This window comes from Hylobates moloch, unplaced genomic scaffold (assembly GCF_009828535.3).
Source record: "Hylobates moloch isolate HMO894 unplaced genomic scaffold, HMol_V3 SCAFFOLD_10, whole genome shotgun sequence".
In the NCBI taxonomy this organism is placed as follows: Eukaryota; Metazoa; Chordata; class Mammalia; order Primates; family Hylobatidae; genus Hylobates; species Hylobates moloch.
This window is the reverse complement of record NW_026652285.1, coordinates 49,374,469-49,386,987: the sequence shown is the minus strand read 5'-3', so window position 1 is coordinate 49,386,987 and position 12,519 is coordinate 49,374,469. Positions and strand designations below refer to the sequence as shown.

Genomic DNA, 12,519 nt, shown 5'->3' with positions numbered 1-12,519 from the left:
TCCTGTTTCTCTTCTGTTATTGTGAATTGGTTCATCTTTGCTCCTAACTAGCACTGAGACTTCAAACTGGTTTTATAAGTGTTCTGAATCTTAGTTTCCTCATTTGTAAAATGGGTTGATATCTGGTGTGGCTGTGAAATTACATGGGGGAAAATGTATTGAGCACTTACCCTTCCCTGCACTGGAGCAGGCACTCTTTTCCTAGCTGGAACCAGCCCGGTCGGCAGGAGTGGCACTGCCTGCTGTGTCTCCCTTCACATGTCCTGCAAGAGCTGTGGCAGTGGCCACACCGGTGGCTGTCCTCATCGGCATAATAGCCCTCTGGGCAGTCCTTCACACAGGTTGTGTCTGTCATGGGAGAAAAAATGTCTATTTGGACATCAAGCATGACACATGTCTCTCCTGTATTTTCCCTCCTGTGTACCATGGCAGGAGGGAGGAGAGGGCTGCAGGAGGAATGGGACGAGCCTGTGAGCTGATGGATATGTTTGGGAACTAAGATGAGTGTCCAAGAAACTGAACTGCCCTAAGGCCATGAGGAATACAAGGAAAACAGAAGCCAGTGATATGGTTTGGCTCTGTGTCCCACCCAAATCTCATCAGTGATCCCATCTCATCTCATCAGAGATCCAAATCTCATCTGTGTCCCACCCAAATATCTCAGTGGATTAGCTGTGGTGGGTAGAACAGAAACTACAGTCCGGCGACTGTGGATGTTGGCAACGGCTCATTGTCCAGCTTATGTATCTGGTTAATTAGGGGGAAGCCCCAGCTTCCTGAAGGAAAAACACCACTGTATTAGTCTCTTATTGCTGTTCTTACGAAGTATCCCCAACTTGGGGCCTTGAAACAACAATTTATTATCTTACTGTTCTGGAGGTCAGAACATAGATCCATAGGGCTCTGTTCCTTTTAGAGGCTCTAGGAGGGAATCTGTTTCCTTTCCTTTTCCACTTACTAGAGTCCACCTGCATGCCTTGGCTCATGGCCCCTTCCTCTGTCTTCAAAGGCAGCAGTGCAGTAGCTTCTCTCTGTCCCTCTGCTTCTGATCACATCACCTTCTATTACTGATTCTGATCCCCCGGCATCTCTGTCTTTTTTTTTTTTGAGACGGAGTCTTGCTCTGTCGCCCAGGCTGGAATGCAGTGGCGTGATCTTGGCTCACTGCAAGCTCTGCCTCCCGGGTTCATGCCATTCTCCTGCCTCAGCCTCCTGAGTAGCTGGGACTACAGGCGCTGGCCACCACGCCCGGCTAATTTTTTGTATTTTTAGTAGAGATGGGTTTCACTGTTTTAGCCAGGATGGTCTCGATCTCCTGACCTTGTAATCTGCCCACCTCAGCCTCCCAAAGTGCTGGGATTACAGGCATGAGCCACCGCGCCTGGCCCACTCCCGGCATCTCTCTTATCAAACCCTTGTGATGGCATTGGGTCTATGTGGATAATGCAGGATAATCTCTCTATGCCGAGATCCTTAATTAAATCACAGCCCCAAAGTCCTTTACCAAGTAGAGTAATACATTTACAGGATCTGGGGATCAGGATGTGACATCTTCAGGGGGGCCATTATTCAGTCTACCACAATGTCCAAAAAAAGTATCTAATTTATAAATAGCCTGACCCTGGTGGTGTGGTGGTGTGAGACAGGGTAGAGAGAATGTGAGGAGACCAGGCTGAGCAAATCTGCACCCATTCCCCAAGGGGACTACAGCTCTGTGTCCTGCACCAGCACTGAAGCCTCAACTCTAGTCTAATCTGCAGCCTCGGATGAGGGGAAGACCACTTTGTGGAGGCAAGGTGTCTTCTCCTCTGTGTGAAGGCATCTGAGATTATTACTGGTGGCACTCTAGATTGGATGTAAGTAGAAAAGAAGGTCCCACGGGGTGGGATTACATGGGAGACGTGGCTGGAGGGAATGCTTTTATGAAGCAGCAGCTGCTGGGAAGGAGAGTCACAGAGATTTGTGGACCAGGAGCTAAGGTAGATGGGTAGAGAAGACTGGTCTCTTTGAGTGTTTTCTATTGTGAAGTGATCTGGAATGGTATTGAGAATAGGTCTCCCTGTGTCTTAGCAGGGGGATGGTGTCCTCACTCAATATGAAGAGAAAAAGCTTGCCACACATGTCTTTAAAACATTTTTCTTTTTTTAATGTTTAAAATTTTTAAATTTAAAATTTTTATTTTTTTCCATTTTTTGTAGAGATGAAGTCTCACTATGTTGCCTAGACTGGCCTTGAACTCCTGGGCTCAAGCAATCCTCCTGCCTCGACCTCCCAAAGTGCTGGGATTACAGGCGTGAGCCACTGTACCCAGCCTACCACACATGTCTACTTGGAGTTTCACGCTTCTTGGGTCTACTCTCCTGGTGGGGGAGAAAAGTGCTCATACTACCTGGTCTTCACCATGTTCATCTCTCTCTTCTGTCTCCTATGACTTCTTTTTTAGTTAAGTTTTGTTTCATTTTCTTTCTCCCATGCTTGTTTTAAGCCTAGTCACAGTATCCCTGGAAACCTGAGAACATTGCTTCATATTAGCAATAACTTTCAAATCTGATCTGTGGGACGTGGCCAACCTTGACCTGTGCCACATTTTGCTCAAGAAGATTTCTTAATCAACCATGCTAAATGGAGGGGAAATTTTGATGAGGAGCTGAATATCTACATGTTCTTAAAGTGTAACCCCACAGGCTACTTATTAGTTACAAGGGAATAAATAGTAATTATGCAGTAGAGAAACTGAACATCTTGGCCAGGTGATCAACATTAGTATCACTGAGGAGGGGTATGTGGAGATCATGTTCCTCCAGGTGTGACTCTCGGAGGATACAACATCACTTCTGAAGTATGCTGGCCAAGCACGCACACTCTGCAACTGATCACGGGCAACTTCACACTCACCCAAAAGGAAAAATGAAGACTGTATTTTTCTTTTCTTTTCTTTCTTTTTCTGAGATGGAGTCTCGCTTGTTGCCTAGGCTGGAGTGTAGTGGCGTGACCTTGGATCACTGCAACCTCCGCCTCCCTGGTTCAAGCGATTCTCCTGCCTCAGCCTCCCGAGTAGCTGGGACTACAGGTGCCCGCCACCACCCCTGGCTAATTTTTGTATTTTTAGTAGAGATGGGATTTCATCATGTTGGTCAGGCTAGTCTTGAACTCCTGACCTCATGATCTGCCTGCCTCGGCCTCCCAAAGTGCTGGGATTACAGGTGTGAGCCACCGTGCCTGGCCAAGGCTGTATTTTTCTAAAGCATTGATATTGTAAAATAAAGTCTGTGGAAACATTTCAGATTAAAGCGGGCTAAAGGGACATGGAAGGGCCTGGCTTAGTGGTTCATGCCTGTAATCCCAGCACTTTGGGAGGCTGAGGCAGGAGAATAGCTAGAGCCCAGGAATTCAAGACCAGCCTGGGGAATACAGTGAGACCCTTGTCTCTAAAAAGAAAAAAAAAATTAGCTGGACATGACATGGAAGGGCCAGGCATGGTGGTTCATGCCTGTAATCCTATCCCATCTACTTGGGAGGCTGAGGCAGGAGGATCTCTTGAGCCCAGGAGTTCAAGGCTGCAGTGAGCCATGATCATGCCACTGCACTCCAACAGCCTGGGTACTGCGCCTGGCCAACTTGTCTCTTAAAACAAAAAACAAACAAACGAAAAAGTGGCTGGGCGCAGTGGCGTGGCTCACACCTGTAATCCCAGCACTTTGGGAGGCTGAGGAGGGCAGACTGCTTGAGGCCAGTAGTTCAAGACCAGCCTGGCCAACATGGTGAAACCCTGTCTCTACCAAAAATACAACAACAAAAAAAAATTAGCCGGGCGTGATGGTGCCCACCTGTAATCCCAGCTACTCAGCAGACTGAGGCATGACAATTGCTTGAACCCAGGAGTCAGAGGTTGCAGTGAGCCGAGATCATACCACTGCACTCCACTCAGAGCAACCAAGTGAGACTCCTTCCCGACAAACAAACAAACAAAAAAGGGACATGGAAGCTAAATGAAACAACTGACTCTAGCCTGAATCCTAAAGGGGCACTGAGAAAATTTTAATATGGATAGTATATTAAAGTATGGTATGAATGTACAATTTATCAGAGTTGATAACTATCCTGCGGTTATGTAAGAAAATATCACTAATCTGAGGAAATAGGCACTAAAATACTTATGGGAAAGGGGCCATGATGTATGCCTTCTAATGGCTTCGAAAAATATATATTGGGAATGATGTACATGTATACATTGAGAGAGTGAGGAAAGAGAGCGACAGAGAGAGAGAGAACGACTGAGAAGCGGGGAGAGAGCCCACGAACAAATGATAAAGCAAATGGGGTAGAAGATGAGCATTTGCGAACTGGATGAAGCACATCCCTGCGCTGTTCTTTGTACAGTTCTTACTCTTGCATCTTTTCTGTAGGTTTGAACATTTCCCAAACACAAAGCAAAAAATCAAAAAGAAAGAAGCCAGTATCTACCAGACAAGGCAGTGTGCAAGGCAGTTTCCCAGAGGGAGGGAAACACAAAGCCCTCCTCGGAGAAGAAACTCACTGAGAAGAAGGCTGTTCCTGGGGCATGTTTGACACTGGTCCTCCGCTGGCCCCATGCAGTGGAAGCACTTAGCATGGCAGGGCTTGCACCTGGCAGCATCCTCATCCCAGTACTCAGAGGGTGTGCATTTCTTGTTGGCCATGCAGCTCCCACGAGGGTTCATCATCAGGCCTTTCTGACAGGCGGTGCAGGTCCCAGATGATGAGCAGGTCAAGCAGGACTTGTGGCAATCTGCGGGCGTGGAGGGGCAGCAGACAGAGTGAGCGAGGGCCAGGGTGGCCCTCGTGGGAATGGCTTCCCCTGGGAAAGGGTCTTCACATTCCTTTCACATTTCTTCCGGAGATTTCCAGAGCATTGGTCCAAGGGTGTGGGGCCATCAGTTGACTACAGCCCTTGAGCTCTGGGGTGGACCATTCTTTTGCAAAATGAGAGAAAATTATTATTTTATTTTCTCTGTTGTATCCAGAGAGTGCTTTCCTGCAACAGCCACCTCAGAAATATTAGTAAGGCTCACTATAATTACCCAAACTGCAACAAAATAATAACAAGCCATTCTGTAATGGCACCGAATTTTCCACCATCATAATACCTACTGTTATGGTCTTCCACTCACCTCTGGAGTACCTTGAGCTTATCACGAATACAGCAATTGTTGGAATATATTTAATTGTCTGTTGACAAATAAAGGTCCCTTTTGCATTTATTTTTGAATACATAGTGCCTATGAGAGGGCCTGGCATGTAATAGGAATCGATAAGTACTTGTTAAAAAAAGAAAATAACAATTCTCTTCCACCTCTAGGTTTTCTTTTTCTGTATTTAACTAGAGACGGGGGCTGGGTGCAGTGGCTTACGCCTGTAATCCTAGCACTTTGGGAGGCCAAGGTGGGTGGAGTGCTTGAGCCCAGGAGTTCGAGACCAGCCTGACAGCTACTCAGGAGGCTAAGGTGGAAGGATCTCCTGAGCCCAGGAGGTCAAGGCTGCAGTGAGCTGTGATTGTGCCACTGCACTCCAGCCTGGGTGACAGAAAAAAAAAAAAAAAATAGAGATGGGCCTTCACTTTGCTGCCCAGGCTGGTCTTGAACTCCTGGCCTCAAGTGATTTTCCTGCCTTGGCCTCCCAAATGGCTGGGATTACAGGCATGAGCCACTGCACCGACCATCTCTCTGGGATTTAGTAGTTGCCGTTCTCTCTGCCTGGAATTCTCTTTTCCCAGATGCATGCATGGTTTGCTTCCTCCCTTTCTCAATGAAATCTAAGACATCTCTCAAGTTTTATCTCCATCCTGCCTATCTTCCTGTCCTGCCCCTCTGCCTTATTTTTGCTCTCGGCTTATGGTCATTAGTACTTGTCTTCCCTAATAGAATGTGAGCTCCATGAGGGCAGGGACTCTGTCTCATTCCCTGCTGTTCCCCAGACCTGAAAGAGCATACGGCACATAGCAGGCCCCCCTGTAAGCATTCCCTGGGTGGATACATGCATGGTATTATTATCGTTTATATTATCCTCTCATTTTATCTAAATCAGGAAATTGAGGCTGGAGATTCTAAGTCACTTACGCTAAGTAGTATCAGGAGTTGAGCCCAGGACCTTAGCAGCTGCCTTGCTGCTTCTGCCCCAATGCCTCAGGAAAGGTATGGGACTTTTAGAGGTGTCTGTACTATCTATTAGGGGGATAATCTGGGTGATTGGAATGGATCCAAAGTCCTTGTGTTTATCTTAGAGAAGATCCTGCTTACAGATTTTTTTTTGCTTATAGGTTCTTGCTCTGTCACCCAGGCTAGAGTGCAGTGATGTGATGATGGCTCACTGAAACATTGACCTCCCAGGCTAAAGTGATCCCCCCATCTCAGCCTCTTGAGTAGCTGGGACTACAGGCCTACACCACCACATCTGGCTAATTTTTGTATTATTATTTTTGTTTTGGAAATAGGGTCTTGCTATGTTGCCCAGGCTGGTCTCAAATTCCTGGACTCAAGTGATCCTCCCACCTTGGCCTCCCAAAGTGTTGTTGAGATTACAGATGTGAGCCACCATGTCCAGCTGAGATTGCTCCATTCTAAATGCTTCTCTACACTTCCCCAAATCTTAATTTTCAGATCAGGTTCTTTGTATTGTCTCTCTGGAAAGTCAGGTTGTCACTGTTTCTTCCAGTACCACATTCCTTCCTCTCCCTTTGGTCTGGTAGAAAGTGCAATGGCGGCCGGGCACGGTGGCTCATGCCCGTAATCCCAGCACTTTGGGAGGCCGAGACGGGTGGATCACCTAAGGTCAGGAGTTTGAGACCACCCTGACCAATATGGAGAAACCCCGTCTCTACTAAAAATACAAAATTAGCTGGGCGTGGTGGCACATGCCTGTAATCCCAGTCACTCGGGAAGCTGAAGCAGGGGAATCGCTTGAACCAGGGAGGCGGAGGCTGTGGTGAGTCAAGATCGCGCCATTGCACTCCAGCCTGAGCAACTAGAGCGAAACTCGGTCTCAAAAAAAAAAAAAAAAAAAGAAAAGAAGAAAAAGAAAGTGCAATGTCATTGTAGGGAGACACCCCAAGTGAGTTTCCAACTCTGTCCTCACTAGTGGGGTCACATTGAGCAGGTGCTTAACTTCTCAAAGCATCAGTTTCCTTCTCAGAAAAATGTAGAAAATTGCATTTACCTCAATGGCTCTCAACCCACACTAAGCATCAGAATTATTGGCGGTGGGAGAAGGAATTAAAATATTGGGTGCAGGCACCTGTGGTTTTAAGAGCTGCCCAGGTGATTCTAATGGGCAACCAGGGGCCTTTCTCAAGGAGATAATTAAATCAGATAAATTAAGAAAACATACTCTGAGACCTGTAAAGCTCTCTGTATAGTAAATTACTTCATTATTCAACACCAGAGAAAGGCCAGAAGTTGAACCTCAGTTCCTGCCCTCGCAGAGGCAAGATGGCGCTGAAGGCCTGCTGCTGAGTCTCTCACCTCCCAGAAGCCATCCCCAGCTCCACAGCCTGCCTCCCACATGAACGTCCGCCTCTTCTGCATGCAGGCACAGCCTTGACATCCACGCTTTTTCACATATGGGCAGGTAAGACATTAATACTAAATAGTGCTTTATATAAAACACACAAAAAGGCATATCCACATCACAACGCTGGAGCAGCAAGCCTTCAGGACCGAGACACATCTTCATGTCCTACTAAAAACCTTCCCCTGAGTATATCCTAGGGTGTGGGTGTCCCAGGGTTTCTCAGTGGAAGGTCACTCTCAGGCTCTCATGGTTGTTAGCAGAACTGCCTCTGGACATCTATCTCGTCGTGTTTGCTTGGGGGCAACATGTGGGGGTGAAGGACCTTAGGCTGCCTCACTGGAGTGAATCCTGGGCTCTAGAAAAGCCCCCTGCCCCACAACATTTCTCTGACTTGCTAGAGAATTCTAGAGTGCATAACTTATTTTATTTTTCTGTTCCTTGATAATGAATAAGAGGCAAATTATTCATGCCGAGTTAAAACATAAGGAGGTATAAATAATAGCAGATCCTTTCTTGAACATGCAGGGATTGAGTGGGAGTGGAAATGGGGACCTTGGAGCAGGAATTGAAGGATATGAAGAGGAAGGTGGGGAGCTTCCAGGGAGCAAACCATGAAGGGAGGCTGGGCACGGTGGCTCACGCCTGTAATCCCAGCACTTTGGGAGGCCGGGGTGGGCGGATCACTTGAGATCAGGCATTCAGGACCAGCCTGGCCAACACGGTGAAACCCTGTCTCTACTAAAAATACAAAAATTAGCTAGGTGTGGTGGCAGCTGCCTGTAATCCCGGCTACTCAGGAGGCTGAGGCAGGAGAACCACTTGAACCTGGGAGGTTGAGGCTGCGATGAGCTGAGATCATGCCACTGCACTCCAACCTGGGCAACAGAGCGAGACTCCATCTCAAGAACAACAACAAAACATGGGCCGAGCACCGTGGCTCACGCTTGTTATCCCAACACTTTGGAAGGGCGAGGCAGGTGGATCACTTGAGGTCAGGAGTTCAAGACCAGCCTGGTCAACATGGTGAAACCCTGTCTCTACTAAAAATGGAAAAATTAGCTGGGCGTGATGGCACACACCTGTAGTCCCAGTTACTCAGGAGCCTGAGGCAGGCGAATAACTTGAACCCAGGAGGCAGAGGTTGTAGTAAGCCAAGATCGTGCCACCACACTCTAGCCAACAGAGTGAGACTCTGTCTCAAAAAAAATCACCCATGAAGGGAGACAAGAGGCACCAAGAAAGTCCCTTATGGTGGCACAATTTTCTTGTGTTATAAACTTTTAATGGCTTAACATTTCAAGAAAAGTCTCAGGTAGCTTTTGAAGGCTCCTCCTCTCTGCTGTAAATCTTTATATGATAACTTCTTTTGACCAGCAGTTCATAGCCACTGTTGTGAGGAAGGTCCACGTGATTTGTCACTAATAAAAGTTAGCTGTACAAAGCTTATGAGCGATTCATTTATAAATTATTTACAACCGGTTCAAAATATGCCTCCCTGAGTGAGATGGTAAAGGATGAGATGGACTGGTCATGATGACTCACACCTGTAATCCCAGCACTTTGGGATGCCAAGGCAGAGGATTGCTTGAAGCCAGGAGTTCAAGACCAGCCTAGGCAACATTCTGAGACCTCATCTCTATGTTCCCAGCAACTCTGGAGGCTGAGGTGGGAGGATCACTTGAGCTCAGGAGGCAGAGGCTTCAGTGAGCCATGTTCGTGCTACTGAACTTGAGCCTGGGTGACAGAGGGAGACCTTGTCTCAAAACAAAAACAAAACAAAACAAAAAAAAGATTGAGATGACAGCTCTGGCGCTGGGGCTGGGGCTGGGGCTGGAACTGTGAAAACCCCGGAGCCTATTTTGAATCCCAGAAGTCTTTACCTCTGCACTCCTTAGTCTCCTTTTCATAATAGGTTCCCGCTGGACACTCCTCCAAGCACAGTCCATCATAGAGGACCCAGGAACTCTCACTACAGAGCTCGCAGTCATCGGCTTTGGGGCCACTGCACTCCAGACAGTCTTTATGACAGGGGACACAGTGGCGCGAGTCTGCGTAGAAGCCACGGGGACAGGACTGGTGGCACATATCATCATGCAGGAAGAACTCAGACATGCACTCTGGGAAAAGGAGGAAGCAGCAAGTTATTCCCAGGGGATAGGAGAAAGGAATTCGTTGTCTGCAGTGGGCTAGCTCCTCCCTCAGCACTTTGGTTGATTTGACCTGAGAGTATGCTTGCCCTCTCCCCACCCTGCCAGGGCACAGACTTGATGTCTAACAAGCCCTGCTTTGGGACGAGGAGGCCACACATGGTGACCATATTAGATGGTGCTGGACTTACACACTGAAATGGTCTGCCCTTTGGAGGTGCAAAAATTTGCAATGCTGCAAAAGACAGGGATGGCTGAGAGGCTGGCGGTATTGTTTGAAAAACCCGAAGAGCATTAATAGATATTAAAAATTGTATTGAGAACCTCACACTGTGTTCAATACAGAAAGCAGTTTAGGAATGGTTGGATTAGTTAACTTTTCATTCGTTGATCAGGTACAACAATGAATACAGGATTGATCAGTGTGAAGAATACATTGCGGGTTTATTTTATTTGTGTTCATTTTCTTACTTTGGGGGGAATCCTGGGAAACACTTGAGGTCACACCAAGAGAATACTTTGGATAGGACAGTACCAGTTAAATGAGTCTGTCTTATTCTGGAGAGAAAATTGAACAGCTTTTTGGGGGAGATAATTCCTGAGGGAAAGAAACAGCAAAATTTGTTCACAGCCAGAGTGGTCATCTGTCATAGTTGCCCGAACTTTTCTTTCTTATCCTTTTTAATAATTGCAGTTTTCTAGCTACCTCTGTGTTTTGTGGCTTACTATCAGTCTGTAAGATTTTGTGTTCAAAAAGTTGGGAACAGCTTGGGTGTGGTGGCTCACGCTTGTAATCCCAGCACTTTGGGAGGCTGAGGCCGGCGGATCACCTGAGGTCAGGAGTTTGAGACCAGCCTGACCAACATGGAGAAACTTCGTCTCTACTAAAAATGTAAAATTAGCCAGGTGCGGTGGTGCATGCCTGTAATCCCAGCTACTCTGGAGGCTGAGGCAGGAGAATCGCTTAAACATGGGAGGCAGAGGTTGCAGTGAGCTGAGATTGCACCATTGCACTCCAGCATGGGCAACAAGAGTGAAACTCCATCTCAAGGAAAAAAAAAAAAAGATGAGAACATTGGGTTCTTCTCTGTATCTCTAGCACCTAGGATAGTGCTTACAAACCTGTTGTGTGTGTACATGTTGGGGGGGTGTGTAAGAAATCATGCAAAAAGGGGCTCTTGCTTGTCTTAGCTTGCAGCATCCATAATGAAAAGGGTGTATCTCACCCTCAGTTTCTCTGATGACAGGCACAGAGACATACCTTTCAGGAATGATAGGAAGACTGGTTCCCACAGCTCTTTGCCATCCACCCTCAGATAATCGGCCCCCACCTGGTGGCTCAGCAGAGCCTTGCTCTCCCGTGGGAAGCTCCTAGGTACCTTTGCATGTTTTCTCATGGATGCAGTCCTGACACATCTCTGGACAATGCTTGCATACCCCCTCCACAGCCACGTGCCTCTCGGGGCAGGTTTCCTGGCACACTCCGTGGTGCAGGACGAGGCCTCCTTCACAAGAATGGCAGTTGGTGGCATTTCCTTCACATGTTCTGCAAGGAGAGCTACAGCGTTCACATATGCCATCTTCTGCATAAAAGCCCCTGTGGAAGGAAGAGAGAGCAACTAGAGAAGCTGACCTGTTGGAGAAGTGATTCATTCCTGGAGAAAAGGAATTAGGGCTAAAAACAAAAGGGCTGCTGCTGTTGTCAGCTGAGAGGCATCCATGGGATTTATGAGGACGTGAAAAAGAACATTCAGAAAAATGAAAGGAAAAGGACAGGGCTTATTCTTGTGAAAGGAAAATAAATCTCGGGACCCCAATATTACTAAGCCAAAGGGAAAAATCAAGCTGGGAACTGCTTAGGGCAAACCTGCCTCCCATGCTATTTCTTAAAAAGATAGCTACTGGCCGGGTGTGGTGGCTCACACTTGTAATCCCAGCACTTTGGGAGGCCAAGGCGGGCAGGTCATGAGGTCAGATCAAGACCATTCTGGCCAACATGGTGAAACACAGTTTCTACTAAAAAATACAAAAATTAGCTGGGCGTGGTGGTCCACGCCTATAGTCCCAGCTACTCAGGAGGCTGAGACAGGAGAATCACTTGAACCTGGGAGGCAGAGGCTGCAGAGAGCTGAGATCATGTCACTGCACTCCAACCTGGTGACAGAGTGAGACTCTGTCTTAAGAAAAAAAAAAACCCCAAAAAACCCAGATAGTTACTAAGATTTTAAAAAGCTACAATGGGTTGGGTAGGGTGGCTTATGCCTGTAATACCAGCACTTTGGGAGGCCGAGGTGGGTGGATCACCTGAGATCAGGAGTTCGAGACCGGCCTGGCCAACATGGCAAAACCCAGTCTCTACTAAAAATACAAAAATTAGCCGGGTGTGATGGCTTGCGCCTGTAGTCCCAGAGGTTGAGGTGAGCTGAGATCGCGCCACTGCACTCCAGCCTAGATAACAGAGCGAGACTCTGTCTCAAAAAAAAAAAAAAAAAAAAAGAAGCTACAATGTACCTTTTTTTTTTTTTTGAGGCAGAGTCTTGCTCTGTCACCCAGGCTGGAGTGCATGGCACGATCTCGGCTCACTGCAACCTCCGCCTCCCAGGTTCAAGCAATTCTCCTGCCTCAGCCTCCTGAATAGCTGGGACTATAGGTGTGTGCCAACACGCCTGGCTGATTCTTTTTGTATTTGTTTTTTAGTAGATACGGGGTTTCACCGTGTTAGCCAGGATGGTCTGTACGGTCCAGCCTACGGGGCTTAGCGGGTGTTCTCCCCGTGTGCGGAGATGAGAGATTGTAATAAATTAAGACACAAGACAAAGAGATAAAG

At 47.3% G+C, this 12,519-nt stretch overlaps 1 protein-coding gene across 2 annotated transcripts in view; it reads right to left on the bottom strand.

Annotated features, from left to right (window-relative positions):
* PCSK5 (proprotein convertase subtilisin/kexin type 5) overlaps positions 1-12,519 on the bottom strand; it is a 465,201-nt gene that overhangs the window by 29,270 nt on the left and 423,412 nt on the right. For both annotated transcript variants that reach the window (XM_032164318.1, XM_032164319.2), the window contains 4 exons: positions 11,072-11,289; positions 9,426-9,662; positions 4,538-4,768; positions 171-348 (listed from right to left, as the gene is read on the bottom strand). In XM_032164318.1, the coding sequence (XP_032020209.1) occupies positions 171-348; positions 4,538-4,768; positions 9,426-9,662; positions 11,072-11,289 (864 nt within the window). The remainder of the gene's footprint in view (positions 1-170; positions 349-4,537; positions 4,769-9,425; positions 9,663-11,071; positions 11,290-12,519) is intronic.